Source organism: Bufo bufo, chromosome 1 (genome assembly GCF_905171765.1).
Source record: "Bufo bufo chromosome 1, aBufBuf1.1, whole genome shotgun sequence".
NCBI classification, from domain to species: Eukaryota; Metazoa; Chordata; class Amphibia; order Anura; family Bufonidae; genus Bufo; species Bufo bufo.
The window spans coordinates 72,510,189-72,530,630 of NC_053389.1; the positions used below are offsets into that span (position 1 = coordinate 72,510,189).

At 47.6% G+C, this 20,442-nt stretch overlaps 1 protein-coding gene across 4 annotated transcripts in view; it reads left to right on the forward strand.

The window, feature by feature from the left end:
• The first annotated feature begins 11,061 nt into the window (after positions 1 to 11,061).
• CADM1 (cell adhesion molecule 1) overlaps positions 11,062 to 20,442 on the forward strand; it is a 277,335-nt gene continuing 267,954 nt past the window's right edge. For all 4 annotated transcript variants that reach the window (XM_040426205.1, XM_040426210.1, XM_040426215.1 and 1 more), the window contains exon 1: positions 11,062 to 11,169. In XM_040426205.1, the coding sequence (XP_040282139.1) occupies positions 11,094 to 11,169 (76 nt within the window). In that variant the 5' untranslated portion in view covers positions 11,062 to 11,093. The remainder of the gene's footprint in view (positions 11,170 to 20,442) is intronic.

The window sequence follows — 20,442 nt, forward strand, 5'->3', positions numbered from 1 at the left end:
AAATCGTTAAATTTCGATTAATAACAAAAAAAGTAAAAATGTCAGCAGCAATGAAATACCACCAAATGAAAGCTCTATTAGTGAGAAGAAAAGGAGGTAAAATTCATTTGGGTGGTAAGTTGCATGACCGAGCAATAAACGGTGAAAGTAGGGTAGGTCAGAAGTGTAAAAAGTGGCCTGGTCTTTCAGGGTGTTTAAGCCATAGGGGCTGAGGTGGTTAAAAACAATTTAAAGGGGTTCTCTGGGAATTAAGAAAATGAAAATGCTTAAATATTACTTTATTATAAATATACTCCCAAATACCTTTCATTATTTATTATGGGCGGTTTTGTCTGGGAAGCAATCATTAGGAGAAATAAAATGGCCTCTGTCCTATTAGTACACACAAAACCTGTCCTAATCACACAGGAGGACAAGTTACTTCACAACACTGAGCTGAAGAGCTGCGTCATCCTCCTCTCTGCTCTGCTTGTCAGGGATTATTATCCTGAATAAAGTTTAATATGATCTTCAGCTGAATCTCTGTAGGATTGGAGGTCATGAGGAGACATGAAGTACAGAGAGGAGGGTTGGGATATGGTTAATGAGCAGCAGCACTTGTATGCACTCTCCATTACCACATGTCTCCTCATGAACTCCATTCCTACAGAGATTCAGCTGAAGATCATATCATCTGTATTCAGGATCATAATCCCTGACAAGTAGAGAAGAGGAGGATGAGGCAGCTCTGTAGTAACTTGTCCGCCTGTGTAATTAGGACTAGTGTTGGGCTCGAATATTCAAATAGTGAATATTAATCGCGAATATCGTCACTTCGAGAATTCGCAAATATTTAGAATATAGTGCTATATACAGTATTCGTATTTCGTGCTATAAACAGTATTCGTTTTTTTTCATCAGTAACCTCCCTTCTTGCTTGTGGGCCAATGAGACGGCTGCAATGTCTTTGTCTGAGCTTAGCAACATCCCTAGCAACCAATAGGAAAGTTGCCTACCCCTTACTATATAAGAACCTTCCCAGCAGCCATTTTCTGCAGTTCGGAGAGAGAGAAAGCAGTGTTATTGCTGTGCTCGGTGCTTTCTTGTGTCATTACATTAGATACTTTAGTAGTTAGTTAGTTATTTTATATATATATATATATAATACAGATAGTTAGTGGGAGTTAGTCAGTGTAGGTTAGATAGTGATATAGTGTAGCGCTGATATGTATGGACAGCAGAAACTACATACATACAGACATAGTGCTGTGATGTCACAAGTTCACGACAATACTTAGTGCACCAATCACTAATATGTAGTCAGACCTGCTGAAATGTGAAGTTGCACTTATTGCGCCAAAATATTCGCATCATTGGTGCCGATTTCGCAATCGCGAATATATTGGAGTACTCTATCTGCTGTAAGGGGTAGCTCTCTTTCAGGGGTCAGACTCACAGATATCTTCACAGACACCAGGATTTAAGGGCCAAAACTGTGTTTTATTGCGGCACGTTTACAAAATAAACTCCTGCCCGTCTGGGCTCTACCTAAACATATAGGGCCAGATTTATCATTAGCTCAGGTCAGAATAATGGAGTGAAAAAGTCCCAAACGCTAAAACTGCGCACAAATTTGCGACTTTTTTCTGCTCTGCACTATGCTCGCCAGTTTTCTGAAAGTGGGCGTGTTTTCTTATGTAAATGAATCTCTAGACAGATTTACTATTGGGACTATTTAAAAAAGTCGCAAAAAAGTCCCAATTTCACTCCAGTGAGGACCATGCTTATCTTATGAGACTTTTTAATAGAACATGCGACTTTTTCATAAAAACGTGCGACTTTTTCGTAAAGATGTGCGACTTTTGTAAAGCTGCTTACTGACGGATAAACTGCTACCGTCAAACCACATTTATTACAGTCTTAAAGGGCCGATCATAAATCTGACTTGGCTAAAACTGACTTTAGCCATATGTTAAAGTGGAGTGAGCTGTCAGAGTAATGATAAATCTGGCCCATAGGCTTCCCTGACTCACCTCTAAGTACCTCTTAGTGTCAGGGTCTCAGGCTCCAAGCCTTAGCCGGTTCTGCTCATCAAGTGTCAGTCCACACAGGGAAGAAATCAGGCTTTGCATAGCCTCCGGACTGAGACCACACACAGAGCCTCTGCTCTAGATTCACAGACACTTCTCCCTCCAAAGACTGACCTACTCTGAGGCGCTTTATGCCAGCCTGATTACAGCGATCACCTCAGGTAGAAAGGAAAACCCGTACTGGAAGGGTGTGGACTGGCAACTCCCTCTACCAAGCCTAGCCACCAGTCCAAGTAAAATCCAGCCCAGAAAATGTATACAAAAATGTCTCAGCAAACTATGCTTTGCTGAGACTACTGCCACTCTCTGGATTTTATCTGTCTCACCCATCTGAGGTACCTGAAGTGGGACAACACACCTTCCAGCACTGTTCACATTACCACACTGCATATAAAGCTATTGTAATGTTCTGCCGTGCCAACCATTTTCTCCAGTCTCAGGAAACTTCTAGCAGCTTGAAAAATGTAGCTATAGTGACCCACACCTGTATTTCGAGCGCATTACACGAATATTACATTGCCGATTTTTCGCGATCAAGAAAATAATCTTGAATTTGCGAATATATGACGAATATTCTACCAAATATTCGCGAAATATTGCGAATTCTAATATATTGCCCCTGCCGCTCATCACTAATTAGGACAGGTTTTGTGTGTACTGATAGGACGGCGGCCATTTTATTTCTCCTAATGATTGCTCTCCAGATAAAATGAGCCATTATAACTAATGAAAGGTATTTGGGAGTATATTTATAATAACGTAATATTTAAGTATTTTTATATTTTTTGCCCCGGAGAACCCCTTTAAACTAGGAATCCAAAATGGGCTTTGGTACCGAGGTACCAGCCACTACTGAAGCCGACTTGAATTACTATTTAAAACAGTTTTTAACTACGCAGATAGGAATACAATAGTAATTCAAGGAAGTCTCATGTGACCTCGGGCGAGACGGAGGTTGGCTCCATGGAGCCAATACATTTTAATGCTGTATGGAAACAGCATTAACATCAACGTTTCTGAACGAATCGACTTTCAATCTATGATCCGAAAGTCGATTCACTCAAGTCTAATAATAAAAAAGGGTCCATTCACACCACTGTGTTTTGCGGTCTTCAAATTGCAGATCCGCAAAACACGGGTACTGGCTGTGTGCGATCCGCAGTTTGCGGTCCGCACACGGCCAGCCCTATGATAAAAATGCCTATTAAGAATAGGACATGCCCTACGATTTTTGGCGGGGCCGCGGAACGGAACTATGGATACGGACAGCGCACAGAGTGAGGTCCGCATGTTTTGCTGCCCCATTGAAATCAATGGGTCCGCACCCATTCCGCAAAATTGCCGAACGGATATGGCCCCAGAAATACGGTCGCGTGAATGGACCCTTATGTGCAGTAATTGCAGCCCCATTGAGATAAATGTGGCTGCAGCGTACATGCTGAACCACCACTCCATTCATATGGAGGGGGCAAAGGACCCCTGCTCTGTAACCAGTGGGGGGCCCCGCAGTGAGACTCCATCCAATCTAATAATTTGTTGCCGGAATACCCCTTTATTCTTTATTGAATATACGTAACATGGAGCCTGGTTGGCGGCTGTGGATGTTTTCAGCTCCTCCACTGTTTTCTCTGCTTCTTTCGGGAAGTGCCTTTCTTTTGTCGGCTTGTACCTCTCCGCACCTGGCTCTGCTTTTGTCTGTCCTGTGACATCTCTTTGTTCCTTCTCATTTCCATCCACCCCTACCTTAGCTTTCCATCCTCTCCTCCTCATTGTGATCCTCCCTTTGTCTCAGTCTGGATTTCCCTCCATCCCGCCCGGCATGGTTAGTGCTGACCCCACAGGCTCCAGTGCTTTATTCGCTTTGGGCCTGGACTCAGTGACTAGCGTGCTTCCTACATTTTCTACACTTTTCTGCATTTCCTCTTATTTTTTCATTTTTATTTATAGACAATACTATACAACTTTATGATCCACAAAGGAAATTGCATGGCTAAATACAGCAGCTCAAGGATTCATCCATAGGGTTACAATGCTGTCCCTGTCCTCAGCGAGGCTTATGTCCTAAAAGGGGTTCATCTGACTTCAGAAAATGGCATTTATCATGTAGACAAGGTTCATACCAAGCACTTACTAATGTATTGTGATTGTCCATATTGTCTCCTTTGCTGGCTGGATTCATTTAACCATCACATTATACACTGCTCGTATCCAGAGCAGATACGAGGTGGCCCGGACGGGAGCTGCTGAAGTGTGCAAGGACGACCACCACTGATGGATTGCAGGGTGGTCATAACCATGGAAACGAGCAGTGTATAATGTGATGGAAAAATTAATCCAGCCAGCAAAGGAGACAATATGGACAATCACAATACATTAGTAAGTGCCTTGTATTAACTTTCTCTACATGATAAATGCCACTTACTGAAGTGACACAACCCCTTTAAGGGCCTATTAGACTACACAATTACAGGAAAAGCAAGCGCTCGTAGGAACTCTCGTTCCGATAATTGGCTTGTATAATCGAGCAGACGATCGCCGGCCCTACTATCGGCAGCACATCCATGTGTAATCCGAGAAGTGCTGTCCATAATGAATATAGGGGCTCATGCACACTAACGTATTTTGATTCTGTTTCGTTCCGTTTTTTTTTTTTTTGCAGCCCGTATGCGGAACTATTCACTTCAATGGGGCGACAAAAAATGGAAATGACTCCATGTGCATTCCGTGTCCTTATGGTCCGCAAAAAAATAGAAGATGTCCTATTAATGCTTCCTCTGCACTTTGGCAGGGCCCGGCAGTGAAAATATCATCACGTCTGGCCCTCAAAGTGCAGAGGGTGTGGCAGTTGCACAGAGAGCCGAATCTCTAAGTGTAATGACAACACCCCCGTTGCTCCTAGAGGCTCATTTGCATATAGTAAAACCTCATGTTTCTCAGTAATGCGGGCACATATGAACATGGTGCCAACACAGATGCCTTCAGCTGCCAAGAACAGCCAGTGTCATAGGCACAAATATGCTGATAGATGCAATTTAAAGTATCCAGAGGAGTACAGTGGAAACAAGGAGAGGATATAAAGCCTTGTAGATGCCGCCTGTGATCACTTGATAAGTGCTAATTACTAAACTACATCAAACACTCAGTCCAGTCCTACACTAGCCGGTCCAGTACAGTCCTACACTAGCCGGTCCAGTACAGTCCTACACTAGCCGGTCCAGTACAGTCCTACACTAGCCGGTCCAGTATAGTCCTACACTAGCCGGTCCAGTACAGTCCTACACTAGCCGGTCCAGTATAGTCCTACACTAGCAGGTCCAGTATAGTCCTACACTAGCCGGTCCAGTATAGTCCTACACTAGCCGGTCCAGTATAGTCCTACACTAGCCGGTCCAGTAGTCCTACACTAGCCGGTCCAGTATAGTCCTACACTAGCCGGTCCAGTATAGTCCTACACTAGCCGGTCCAGTATAGTCCTACACTAGCCGGTCCAGTATAGTCCTACACTAGCCGGTCCAGTACAGTCCTACACTAGCCGGTCCAGTATAGTCCTACACTAGCCCGTCCAGTACAGTCCTACACTAGCCCGTCCAGTACAGTCCTACACTAGCCGATCCAGTATAGTCCTACACTAGTTGGTCCATATTGAAGTTTTGACCAAATTTGAGCTTCATGATTTGCTGGTCAGTAGGAAGAAATGTACAAATTAATTTAAGATTAGCACCAAGAGAAATATGCAGTAGGGGAAGAAGGTGGAGTAGTAGACAAAATGATTCCTCCATGGTTTGCCGGTTCCTGCAATGATCAGAGTAACCAACCGAGGAGCAGAAGAAGCCGATCATCGATCAACAGCCAGATATGAACTTGGCCACTTTCACACGAGCGCATAGAAATCTGTCCCTGTTCCGGCTCCAGAATACGGCAGATTGCAGATGATGTACCATCCATATTGCTTCAGCCGTTCATCCGGATTTACATATTACTACCCTCCTGCCTTATTGAGGAGCTCCCTATAAGGGTCCATTCACATGGCCATATAAATGGATCAGGATCCGTTCCGCAATTTTGGGGGCCGGCCATGTGTGGTCCACAAAATGTGGAACGCACATGGCCGGTGACCGTGTTTACCGCAAAACACTTGCGGACGTGTGAATGGACCCTAATGGGCGTATTTGGAAGCGGCCATAACTGGGATACACTGGGTAAATTCACGTGTAGTGAGAGTGCTGCGGGTAAAGTTCACTGCGGATTACAGTACAAGGCGAGTGGATGAGATGTTATCAAATCTCCTCCGCGCACTGCCAGATGTTTGTGAATGGTCAATATCTGCAGCAAAATCCACAACTGCACATTTCAAAGCCATTGATTTTTCATTTCATTTTCATCTGTGCTTGCTATTGGTTAAGACTTGTCTCGTGGACTTCCCTGCACTTTTTTGGGCAATTTGCTGCTGAAATTTGCATGTGAACCGTAACTGTCCTGTTATAGCGGATAATTAAAAAGATGTGAGAAAAGAGTAACCGAGTATAAAGACATGATGAACTTCTATTTCTGGGCAGAGGGTGCCATCATGCCCTGGATCCTGCGGGGGGCCCTAGGGCCACTCTACAGCATGAGGACGGCAGTACATGAAATGGCATGTGGCAGTTGTGCGATCCTGATGTAGGTTTGGACTGGGGCCCATGAGCCTGAAGCTACATCTGTGACTGCTTACAGCGTAGTCCGCCTCGTCACACTGTGTCGGAGCGTGGGCAGGAATTAGAGCACACCTATTCATTTACTACACCAATGTACTAGCCGTCATGTTAGGGTAGAGGAACCCCGCATCCCACATCCCTCAGTAACCAGGTCTGACAAGACCGGAGCTAGATAGACACATCTGTCATTCGTGGGGTTCCCTCAGTTAAACAGCTACTGTGACATCACTAATAGTAAGACGTGAGCTACTATGACATCACAAGCTACTGTGACATCACTAGTGGAGTATGGTCATTCTATGACACTGTGACATCACTAATAGTAAGACGTGAGCTACTGTGACATCACTAGTGAAGTATGGTCATTCTATGACACTGTGACATCACTAATAGTAAGACGTGAGCTACTGTGACATCACTAGTGAAGTATGGTCATTCTATGACACTGTGACATCACTAATAGTAAGACGTGAGCTACTGTGACATCACTAGTGGAGTATGGTCATTCTATGACACTGTGACATCACTAATAGTAAGACGTGAGCTACTGTGACATCACTAGTGGAGTATGGTCATTCTATGACACTGTGACATCACTAATAGTAAGACGTGAGCTACTATCACATCACAAGCTACTGTGACATCACTAGTGGGGTATGGTCATTCTGTGACATCACAAATAGTAAGACGTGTGAGCTACAGATGTAGCAGGGGTAACACACAATCTCTTAACTTATCGCATTATCTTGAGACATAAGAGATCGAAGGGGTTTGCTTAACGCATTTAGTTTAGATAACACATCTCATAAACCATGTGTGTTAACTCTACTACATCTGTACTATGACATCACAAGCTATTGTGCCATCACTAGTGGAGTATGGTCATTCCGTGACATCACAAATAGTAAGAGGTGAGCTACTATGACATCACCAGCTACTGTGACATCACTAGTGGAGCATAGACATTCTGTGACATCACAAATAGTAAGAGGTGACATCGCAAGTAGGTTTAACCCCTTTTAATAAGGTAAACATAAGTTTTTGATAACTTTTTTTTATTGCATTGTTCGTTGAGTGAAATGAACAAAAAAAAGTAATTTTGGCATTTCTATTTTTTATGACGTTCACCATGTGAATGATGTGATCGTTTTATGGCATGGGTCCTTACAGACACAGCAAAACTAACTCTGTATGATTTTTTTTCATGTCAACAAAGGCATTTGTAAGTGAATAAAGGGAATTTGTTTTTTTTTTACTTGATTTTTTTTCTCAAAACACTTTTTGAACTGAACATGTAATCTTCTGATCGCCCAGAGAAGACAGCGCAGTGATTCTGTATCGCAGTCGGCCATTTACAGTAAATCTCACATAATCCCTATCAGGCAATCCCCGAGGCAGAGCTTAATAGGCATCCTCACAGGGCAGGCCAGCGGACCATAGTAAGGGCTCATGCACAGGACCGTATATATTTTGCGGTCCACAAAAAAAAAGGGATGACATCCATGTGACATCCGTTTTTTTTTTTTTGCAGATCCATTGTAACAATGTCTGTCCTTGTCTGCAAAACGGACAAGAATAGGACATGTTCTATTGTTCTATGGAACAGACATGCGGAAACGGAATGCACACAGAGTCATTTCCGTTTTTTGCGGACCCATTGAAGTGAATGGTTCTGCATACGGGCCGAAAAAAAAAAACAACGGAACAGACACGGACAAAAAATACATACGTGTGCATGAGCGCTTAGTCTCCAGGTTGTTTGGTTACTAGGAGGGGGATGAAGTGAGGCACGGAGCCCCCTCCCTGAGGGGTTAAACAATCAGGATCTGACTAATTTCTGATCCTGGACATTAGAGCAAGGAGCGGTAAGGCTAGTCTCACACTAGCGTTAAACTGCTCCGGCAGAGGAACAGTCCGCCGGAGTTCATCGTACCCGGCATAGCTAGTTACTATTGGTTCCCGCCGGGGCCCGTGGACTATGATGGGACCCGGCAGGGATTCCGCTGGACAAAGAACACTGCAGCGGTATTTGTCTGGCTGAATCTCAGCGCTAATTCCAGGCTGGATCCCATTATAGTGAATGGGGTTTGGCGGTGTTTTAGCGGTTTGCCGTAAAGCCCGGCAGGCTGTTCATCAGACCAGCCTGCCGGAAAGGTTTAGCCCTGGTGCGAAATGGACTGAAATCACAGGCACAGCTCCTAGGGGGACGACCACGGCAGGCGAGTGCTGTGTGGTCGTATGCACTGTTTCAGGGATGGCCAACCTGAGGCTCTCCAGCTGTTGCAAAACTACAACTCCCACCATGCAATGCTGTAGGCTAATAGCTGTAGGCAGTGTGGGCATGCTGGGAGTTGTAGTTTTGCAACAGCTGGAGAGCCTCAGGTTGGCCATCCCTGCTCTATTTAGTCGGTCTGCATTGTGAATGGCTGCGCGGTAATGCGGGTGCCGCACAGCCACTAACCATACAGACCGCACGACCGTCACATCACAACTGCACCGCGTGGTCGTACCCTAAAGATAAAAACGGGGCCGATTACTGCACTGGATCATATCATCACCGCTGTACCTCAAAAGAAGACCCCCCCCCCCCCCAAATAAAAAGGGCATCGTGGCCCTCAGCGGGCACCTCCTGCATGTCGTGGTGTCTGAGGAGGTAGAGCCCCTTGTTAATGTACGACCTCTCCATGTGACCCACAGCTCCCCCATCCTTCATGGGTGCGTCCTCTGCGGTGCAGCCGCCCATCATCACCCAGACGGGTTAGATGACTGATTAGTGGGGACCCACCCCTATTTTTGAAGGGCCGGCCATCTACCTGTGTGCAGACCACCACCATAGACTTGAACGACAGGACAGAAAATAAATAAATAATCATCTCCTACGTCCTGACAGCCCCCCAGGACTCCTGTATTCCCCATAGAAATCCTGCTGCATGCATCTCATTCCTCTGTTACTCCTCCAGGAAACGTACAGATCAGTGGTTACAGCCGGACGCCACCATTCCCCATCTGCCATACTGACAAGAAAAAAGCAACACCCAGCCGTCAATTTACTCCTAGGTTTCCAGGAGGAATAACAGAGGAACGGCACAATGTGCTGACATGTCAGGAGGCAGGTGGCGCCCTCCTCTGACTGCAGGGGGCAGCACTCTCTCTTCTCCTCTGACTGCAGGGGGCAGCACTCTCTCTACTCATCTGACTGCAGGGGGCAGCACTCTCTCTTCTCATCTGACTGCAGGGGGCAGCACTCTCTCTCCTCCTCCTCTGACTGCAGGGGGCAGCACTCTCTCTACTCATCTGACTGCAGGGGGCAGCACTCTCTCTACTCATCTGACTGCAGGGGGCAGCACTCTCTCTTCTCCTCTGACTGCAGGGGGCAGCACTCTCTCTTCTCCTCTGACTGCAGGGGGCAGCACTCTCTCTTCTCCTCTGACTGTAGGGGGCAGCACTCTCTTCTCCTCTGACTGCAGGGGGCAGCACTCTCTCTTCTCCTCTGACTGCAGGGGGCAGCACTCTCTCTTCTCTGACTGCAGGGGGCAGCACTCTCTCTCCTCCTCTGACTGCAGGGGGCAGCACTCTCTCTCCTCCTCTGACTGCAGGGGGCAGCACTCTCTCTTCTCCTCTGACTGCAGGGGGCAGCACTCTCTCTTCTCCTCTGACTGCAGGGGGCAGCACTCTCTCTTCTCTGACTGCAGGGGGCAGCACTCTCTCTCCTCCTCTGACTGCAGGGGGCAGCACTCTCTCTTCTCCTCTGACTGCAGGGGGCAGCACTCTCTCTTCTCCTCTGACTGCAGGGGGCAGCACTCTCTCTTCTCCTGTGTGTGTGGGGGGGGGGGGCACTATCTCGCCTTTGGACTCAGGGACAGAAATACGGACCCCATTCCTCACATTACTACGTATATCTTCACAGGCGCACACTACTCCTGCATGCGGCACCGCACGCCGTGCTTCTACCTCCCCCCCCGTTCACACGCAGCCGTTATTTTCCGCTCTCTGCCGGTGCTGCGTCCTCACAGCGCGCCTGAGATTTCAGCGCAACCACCTCGCCCCCTCCCCTCCCTGTTCTTCAGTGGCCCCGCCTTCCCCTCCTCCCAGCCTCTATAGCCACGCCCCCTACCCCAGCCGTTTGTTACTTTTTCTTCTCACACACGTGGTTAAGAGCCGTTCACGGGGCACACTGACGTCACGGACCCGGCCCTCCGTGACGTCAATGGGCGGAGGGCGGGAGGCGTGTCTTCTCGAGTAGCGCCAGCCTCCTTCTGAATGGATTAGCATATGATTAGCATGTGATTATCGCCAGAGCAGAGGCTGCAGAGTGAAGCAGGTGCCGAACATGGCGAGTCAGCCCGGAGCCGCTCTCCGCCTCTTTCTCCTGATCAGCGGGCTCCGAGCCGGATTACTCCAGCAAGGTACCGGGGGGCGCGAGAGAAGGGGAGACCTGGGGAGCGGAGCCCGGGGGGAGAGGAGGAAGGCTGGAGAGAGGGGGGAATGCGGGAGCCTGGAGGAGAGGAGAGCGCAGGGACTGCGGGGAGAGAGACGGCAGCTGGAGGCGAGAGATGGGGGCATAGTGCTGGGGAGACTGGCATGGGAAGAGGGTGATACAGAGGGGCAATAACTGGGCAGGGGCAACTCCAGACTGACTAGGAAGATGGCACTAGTGCAGAGGGGTATAGTACTGGCACACATGGGGCAGCAGGGGTATAGTACTGGCACACACTGGGCAGCAGGGGGGTATAGTACTGGCACACATGGGGCAGCAGGGGGGTATAGTACTGGCACACATGGGGCAGCAGGGTTGTATAGTACTGGCACACATGGGGCAGCAGGGTTGTATAGTACTGGCACACATAGGGCAGCAGGGGGGTATAGTACTGGCACACATAGGGCAGCAGGGGGATATAGTACTGGCACACATGGGGCAGCAGGGTTGTATAGTACTGGCACACATGGGGCAGCAGGGTTGTATAGTACTGGCACACATGGGGCAGCAGGGTGGTATAGTACTGGCACACATGGGGCAGCAGGGTGGTATAGTACTGGCACATATGGGACAGCAGGGTGGTATAGTACTGGCACACATGGGGCAGCAGGGGGTTATAGTACTGGCACACATGGGGCAGCAGGGTGGTATAGTACTGGCACACATGGGGCAGCAGGGTGGTATAGTACTGGCACACATGGGGCAGCAGGGGGGTATAGTACTGACACACATGGGGCAGCAGGGTGGTATAGTACTGGCACACATGGGGCAGCAGGGTGGTATAGTACTGGCACACATGGGGCAGCAGGGTGGTATAGTACTGGCACACATGGGGCAGCAGGGTGGTATAGTACTGGCACACATGGGGCAGCAGGGGGTATAGTACTGACACACACATGGGGCAGCAGGGTGGTATAGTACTGGCACACATGGGGCAGCAGGGGGGTATAGTACTGGCACACATGGGGCAGCAGGGTGGTATAGTACTGACACACATGGGGCAGCAGGGGGGGTATAGTAATGGCACACATGGGGCAGCAGGGGGGTATAGTACTGGCACACATGGGGCAGCAGGGGGGTATAGTACTGGCACACATGGGGCAGCAGGGGGGTATAGTACTGGCACACATGGGGCAGCAGGGGGGTATAGTACTGGCACACATGGGGCAGAAGGGTATTTGGGGTGCCAGCCTGTAAAAGGGCAGAACTTTAGGCATGAGGTTCATAGTCTTCTATAGGTGGAGCACAGAGATGCTAACAGAGGAGAGAAGAAGATTGGGGATGTGCCAGTATGGAGGCATTGGGTCCAGTCTGGGGGGGATGGGGAGGACAGAGATTTCACATGAAAGAGAGATGGAAGGATCAGGGAGATGAGAGGGAAAGAAGATGAAAGGAGAAGAACAAAAGGAAATGGGGGAGCGAGAAGGGAGGGAAAGCGGGCACTGGCACAGGGGGGCGCAGGTGATGTCCACACCGGTTAACCCTGTCTTCTCTCCAGCCACTTGTTGCATGGCACTTGTAGCTGTGTGGGAAGCTGCAGATCTTCTTCTCTTCTGTGGGGGGCTGGGCTCTCTGTGACGGTGCTAGATTTCGGGGTCCTCAGCACTGCTGTAGCCCTATCTCCAGTGATGAGAGGGATAACTCCCTGCGTAGTGCCGTGTACAGAGGATGAATGTGCTCAGCTCTGCGTGGGGGGGGGGGGGGGTGTATGTTCTCACCGCTCTGATTGTGCATGCCATGGATAATGCTACATGGTATACATCTTCTATGTGGGCACAGTGGACTTGGCGCTCATGTCCCTCTTGCCGTGTTCTGGGTATTTTTTGGGTGTCTCTCTCATACCAGTGTCAGTCTGCAGACAGAAAGCTCTAGTTACTTTTAAGGTTTAAGTATGATTGATTTCAAACTGTTGCTTGACCCCCCCCCCCTCCCCCTCCTATTGCTCTCCTGGGAGGGGGGGGGGGGGGGGTCACTGATCCAGCAGGGGGCTTTTTTTTTTTTTGGGAATGGGGGAGGGTAATGTATGTGCAGATTCAAATCCCAGTATTGTTCATTGGGAATCTTTTCATTCCAGTATGTGGGTTGTTTTGCTAGTGTATCCGTCTGAGATAACCCCCCCTCCCCTCCGCTCTTCATTCCAGTTGTGATTCCGCAGTCTGACTCCCTCATCCTGATGCCTGTGTAATGTGTACGGTGGTAAAGTGTCTGCAGAGCTGCTCCATGGCTCCAGCCTTTCTTTCCCGTCCAACAATTTTAGCTTTTTTTCAGGATAGGAAGGTCCCTGGTGTGTTGCATGGCTTGCAGCAGAGAAGATGTAGGATGGTTGAGAGATACTTGGTATAGTCAGGATGGCCTGCGTTGTTGGTTTTGTGTTTTATATATATATATATTTTTGTGTTCTTTCGAGATTGAGGCTGCAACTGTTCTGGCACGGCTCTGAATCAAGAGGGCAGTGTTCGCATTTGGAGAACAAAAACGGAGGAAATAGTTCTCTGGAGCTTCGTGTCCATCACACAGATGCACTCCCTGCAAAGCCTTTGCCCACCCTTTAGCCATTACTGAAAAATCCTCCATCCAGTCTCCCTCTCTCCGCCCATCATGCAGTAATATTCTCCTGTCTTGTTCTCATGGAGCATGTATTAGAGGAAAAATAGCACTGCCGAGCGTGGAGATGTTGCCGTAAACTGGGATGAAGCTTCAGAAGAGTAGATTTGTGCCATGATTGTGGTCATTTATTAAGTAGTAGTAGGAATTTTAGGTATTGTGTATACACTTATTACCCTGATAGTATTGCACTTGAGTACTGTACGTAAATCATGGTCTTCAGTCACAACCATAGTCATCGTACAGGTCTTCTTCATTGCTTACTGTTGACTTGAACGTTGACTCTTTCATCCCCACGTACTCGCTTATCCTCTCTCTGTTGGGGCGTTCCTCTTTGCCATCTATAAGGCTACTGTTATTTATGGCTTTTCAGACCAATCCCTGGCTGTGGAAGGTCTCAGAAACTGTTCTCCTACCATCATTAGAACCTTCATTCTTCTTAAACCCTATGATGGTCCACCAGAACCTAGCTCCTCCAGCTCATGAAGAGTCCTCCCCTCTTATTTTACTTGACAACGTACATGATTTGTGCCTATTTTTGTCCTGTCCTCCTGCCTTAATCCAGAAACCGAAATAATCAGTTGGATTTATTGTGCGTCCAAGCCAATTTTAGGTTCACCGCAGCTTTGTGTTGAGCAGGTGGAGACGGTGAGCAACAAGTAGGAACAGATCAACTGCTGCTCCTACAGGGGATGTTTCCTACAGGAGCCATGACTATGTAGGATCGTTCCTATGGTCACAGTGCACTCATTCAATTAGAGCAGCCTTTACCTGTGGTGGTGGTTGGTGTTTATGTTGACGGCTTACATTTGTGTGGTGAGGAAGAACCTGATGGAGAAGGTCGACACGTTAAAGATGGCAATGGTTGCTTATCTGATGATCCTGCTATTCTCAGCTTCAAAAGTAAACCCTACATAAACAGAAGTAAAAAAATCCTTAGATTTTCCTGGAGGCAGGCATTTACAGTAATGTGCAAAAGTTTTAGGCAGTGGAGAAAATACTCTTTTAAGTCGTTTTTTTTTTTTTAAAATCAAGTAACAAAACGCAAAGTGAAAGAACAAAAGAGAACTCTAAGGGCCCTTCTACACGGACTGAAGATCTGTCAGGTCATCGGGGAGGAGCATTTGTATAAACGCTCATTCCTAATAATCTGCCAGTGTTTGCTGGTTCCTTGTGTGATCGTGTCTTTCGGGCGGCACAGAAAATAATCGTTCGTATGCAGCAGATCGTGGTGTCTAAACGGCGATCTGCTGCACTGGAGCAATGATTATGGGGACGAGAAATTGCTGGATTGGATTGCTTTTCCCTATACAGCGGAGGGGATTGCTCCATGTAAATGCAGCTCTCATCTCCACTGATGATCTGACAGTGACCGGGAGCATTTGCTTTGTTCCCGATAATCGGATAGATCATCGGTCCGTGTAATAGGACCCTAAATCCAGTCAATATTTGGTGTGACCACCCTTTGCCTTCAAAATGGCATCAGTTCTTCTAGGTACACTTGCACACAGTTCTTGAAGGAATTCGGCAGGGAGGTTGTTCCAAACATCTTGGAGAACTAGCCACAGATCTTCTGTGGATGTTTGCTTGCTCAAATACTACTTTCTCTTCATGTAATCCCAGACAGTCTTGATGATGTTGAGATCAGGGTTCTGTGGAGTCCATATCATCCCTTGTTCTTCTCTACACTCCAGATGGTTCTTAAAGGGGTTGTCTCATTGCATGCATTTGGTGGCATATCACTAGACCTCTGGGACCCGCTCCTGTCTCCAGATTGACAGTGTGGCCACCCTCCATTCACTTTTATATGAGAGCTATGAAAATAGCCTAGTGTTGGCTCTGCTTTTTCCGGCAGTCCCATAGAGGTGTATGGAGAGGCGGCTGTACGTGCGCGGTGCGCTCTGCGTTCCCTTCTGTGCGACTTCTGAAAATATATTGTCGGACGTGACTGGAGAGCACGTAAGCATGTGCAGTGTGCTCTCATTCACTTTTGGGGAAGGGGGGCACTTCTGGGACCCTCTCTGACATTGGTGGCATCTCCTAGCAATGTATGAGAAGACACAACCCCTTTAATGACAACGACTCTATGTTTGGGGGTCGTTGTTCTGCTGCAGAAAACATTTAAACTATTAACACTTCTATTTTTGAAAGCATTCTTGCTTTGCAGTATTTTCCACACCTGCCTGCAACTTTTGCACAGCCCTGGGTAAGATTTCCCCCTCCGGTATGCAGACATGGGTTCAATTCTGGTCATATTAAGAGTTGACCCCATGCATGGTGAGTTATCTGTAGGAATGCGCCTAAAAACAACCCCAGATGTGGTGACGTCAGGACCCTCTATAGCCCCATTCATGGCCGTCGTCTTTCCTTTTTTTTCTAGAGTGAATGGATCTTATGTCAGTCTTTTGTATGTCATTGATTTCATTCCTGGCCGGCCGCTCAGGAAAGCCTGTAATACACAGGGGGCAGTATGATTGTGCCGGGGCATGCTCGGCTCGTCATGACCCAAGTTTTACTGACCCCAAATGTTGACGTTCACTGCTACTTTGTGTCTCGTTGTACTTTCCATAGTTAATAATATATTTTCCCTATTTAATAATATTATAATAAACTAGATAAATATTGTAAACTATTGTTGACTCCAATAGTATGAAGACCGTACAAGGCCCCAAGAAAGTGGTTGCAGCCTTAAAGGGGTTATTAATAGGATGGGTGTGGCGGTCCGACACTTCACAGCCCCCACAATCGGCAAGTCCATTGCAGAAGCCAAGTTGACGTTCTTGGTGGCCGCACAATAAAACATCAACCAGAAACTGCACACTTTCTTGGCTGTTCTTGGAACCCCCACAGAAGGGAATGGTGCATGCTGGGGGTTGTAGTTTCACAATGGCTGGTGTCCAGGAGGTTGCTGACCCCTTGTCTGTGCTAATTTGGCCTAGGCATTCGTTATGGATTATGAGGGAATCCACAAGGGTGTGTGGCGGACATTCTGACCGCACATTTGATTGGTATTCTGTAAGCGATGGGCGACACTGGAGGATGAGACCTTGTAGTGGGACTTCCGGAAAGGATTAGAGGTTGTTGTAAGCCTGGACACCTGACTCTGAGGCCTAGTTCACACGAACGTGTGTGTGATCCGTGGCCGTATTGCGGCCACAAGTTCCGTGTGCATTCCGCATCACGGATGCGGACCCCTTTACTTTAATGGGTCCGGAATTGCGGAACGGGACCCCTCGGAAGCACTACGGAGTGCTTCCGTGGGGTTGCGTCCCGTACTTCCGTTCCGCAAAAAGATAGAACATGTCCTATCTTTTTGCGGAACCGGCGGATCGCGGACCTATTAAAGTGAATGGGTCCGCGATCCTATGCGGCTGACCTACGGCCGGCGATCGTGCATTGCGGCCCGCAGCATCGGCACGGGTCACACACGTTCGTGTGAACTCGGCCTAAGGCGTCATGCACACGACCGTAGGTATTTTGTGGAACAGCTGGCCCTTCATAGAACAGTCCTATCCTTGTCCGTGATGCGGACAATAATAGGACATGTTCTATTTTTTTTGCGGAACTGAAATACGGAAACGGAATGCACACGGAGTAACTTCCGTGTTTTATAATTTATTTTTATTTTATTTCTTTTGCGGACCCATTGAAGTGAATGGTTCCGCATACTGTCCGCAAAAAACCCCCGGAATGGACATGGAAAGAAAATACGTTCGTGTGCATGAGCCCTAATAGAATGGGACATAATGGGATCCTAGAGTAAAGCTCCTCATCAATGAAGCAATTTGCTGATGTTTCTCGGATCCTTCTACAGAATTATTTTGTAGGAATCTCAGGATCGGGTCACAATGATATATGCACAGCAAAATAACCTATAATACTCCTGGCGGTTCAGTGTCCATGGGTGGGCAATCGACGTATAGGTAAAAACGATAAAAATAAGAACTAGAAATGACCCTGAGACTGCAACATGGGAGATGGCAGAAGTCTTGAAGTTAGGCTACTTTCACACTTGCAGCAGAGTGATCCGGCAAAACGTATGCCAACTGATGGCATTTGTAAGACTGATCAGTCAGAAAAATGCATTAAATTGCTGGTCCGCAGACCGCGAATCTGCAAAAATACGAATCTGGTATGTATGCATCCCACAATTTCCCCGGGACCCACTGTCAAAAAGCCTATTCTTGTCCACAAAATGTAGAAGCTGACTTTACCCACCGCAACCTGACTGGTACATTTGTAATCTTTCAGATGAATCGCAATGACGACTAATTCTCGCGGTGCCTCGATTTTTGAGTAGATGGGTGTGAGTGAGCCCGTCCTGGGGGATGTCCGGTTTATTGCCATATAGCAGGGATGGCCAACCTGCAGCTCTCCAGCTGTTGCAAAACTACAACTCCCAGCATGCCCAGACTGTCTATCGGCCTACAGCAGGGCATTGTGGGAATTGTAGTTTTGCAACAGCTGTAGAGCCGCAGGCTGGCCATTCCTGCCATAGAGGGAGTCTTGTTTACCCGGACCCTCCAACTTTTGAATGCTGCGATGTGGAAGATCTAAGAACTTTGCACCTTTTTACTTGATGACCATCTGACTCCTGAAATCCTCAGTGGTGGAAGGAGCCATGACACTCGGGCAGACGCTGTGACCTCACCCTGGGGTTGTCAGATCCATCGGTCACATAGCCTTTGTGCAGCTCGGTCCCATTCACCCGAGCTGCAATACTGAGCACAGCCACTATACGGTGTGGGGCGCTGTGCTTTGGGCAGCAGGGGTGTCGGGAGTCAGATTCCCCCATTATGACTAGAGATAAGCGAATTTCAGATTTTGAAATTCGTTCACGCGTCGTTGACTGGTCAAAGGTGAATTGCGTTATGCATTCCATTACCACGGACCATAACGCAATTCTATGACTGAATGAAAAACGGATCCGTTTTGCAGCCCCATAGACTTCTATTATGCCTGAAAGAATAACGGAATACCTCCTAAAAGCATTTCGTCCTAGAATTGCGTTATGGTCCGTGGTAACGGAATCCATAACGCAATTCACCTTTTACCAGTAAACTAAGCGTGAACGAATTTCAAAATATAAAATTCGCTCATCTATATTGATGACCTTTCTTAAGAATAGGTCGTCAATTTATACATTTTCCAGAAAACCTATAAAAAAAGAAAAAAAAAGAGAGAACTCTTGGTATTTGTACAGAAGTTATAAATTCTACCTGCACGTCAACCATTAGGCCGTTTTAACGGACTGGACATGGCTGGGCCTTCTTCCGCAGTCCATTTTTCTCGCAGACCCAATCCCTTGCGGGCAAAAATCGGATCAGGATGGTGCATGCTGCAATTTTCTCAGCACGGACTGGTCGTTGGTGAATTTGCCCATCCTGTTCTAAACTGGTACAGAAGCTGGTCAGAAGTATCGTCCATCTGATGAAGGCAGCTCCGCTCTAGCACCGATGCGCCAGTGGTCCCAGCTGGTCCTGCAGGGATGACCTGCCTGATGTCCACGTGAGTGCTGAAGCTGATCCCTGGCCTCTGCACTGATGCTAGCATGTATGGCACGCGGCTGAAGCCAATGATTGGCTGCAGCGAGCACACGTATGTCCGACACCTACAGAGACCGGCGCGGGGCATCAGTGCTGGAGCGGCACTTGATCTGACAGACGGGCGATGGCTGCTTTATTATTTTATAACATTTCCTGCACTCGGGTCTTATCATTTATTACACTCGGACACTAATTGACCCGCGAAGTGTCAGCGGGGGCTCCTGAGATGGCACATTCCCCACGCGCCTGGCACACGGCAAGAAGACTGAACCCTTCATTTCTGATTGACCGCACAGAAATCCAGCAATTGGCTTACTATTTTCAGTTCGTTTTTCATGACGAAGGTGCGCTTAAAGAAAACCACAGGTATCTTCCTAAGGCTACATGCACACGACCGTATGTGATTTGCGGTCCGCAAAAAAAAAAACGGATGACGTTCCGTATGGCATCTTTTTTTTTTTTTTTTTTTTGCGGATCCATTGTAATAATGCCTATCCCTGTCCGCAAACTAGAAAAAAATAGGACCTGCACTATTTTTTTTTTTTTTTGCGGAGCAACAGAACGGACATACTGATGCGGACAGCACACGGTGTGCTGTCCGCGGTTTTTGCGGACCCATTGAAATTAATGGGTCCGCATCCTATCCGCAAAAAAAACTGAACGGACACGGAAACAAAATACGGTTGTGTGCATGAGGCCTAACTGTGCTGTACAGTGCATAAATAATACCGCCATATGGCCAGGTTCACATTGCTGTTTCGTTTTCCGTTCTGATCCGTAGTTTTTTCTTGTTTTTTCTGACAGATCAGTTGTTGTGAACCTACCCTAAGCTTTATGCTTCTTTACAGACACCCAGGAGGTCTGATCTCGTACAAGCCGTAGTGTCTCTATACCTTCTGAAGATCTGGCCATGGGTGGGGCTCTTGAGAAGAAGAGGTCTAGATGCATCTGTCTTTTGAACCTTTGAGTAATAACTATTTAATAGCAAGATTGTAAATTGACCACATTTTCATAGTTATGGGCTAGAGTCGTGAACGACACCACAAAGCCTT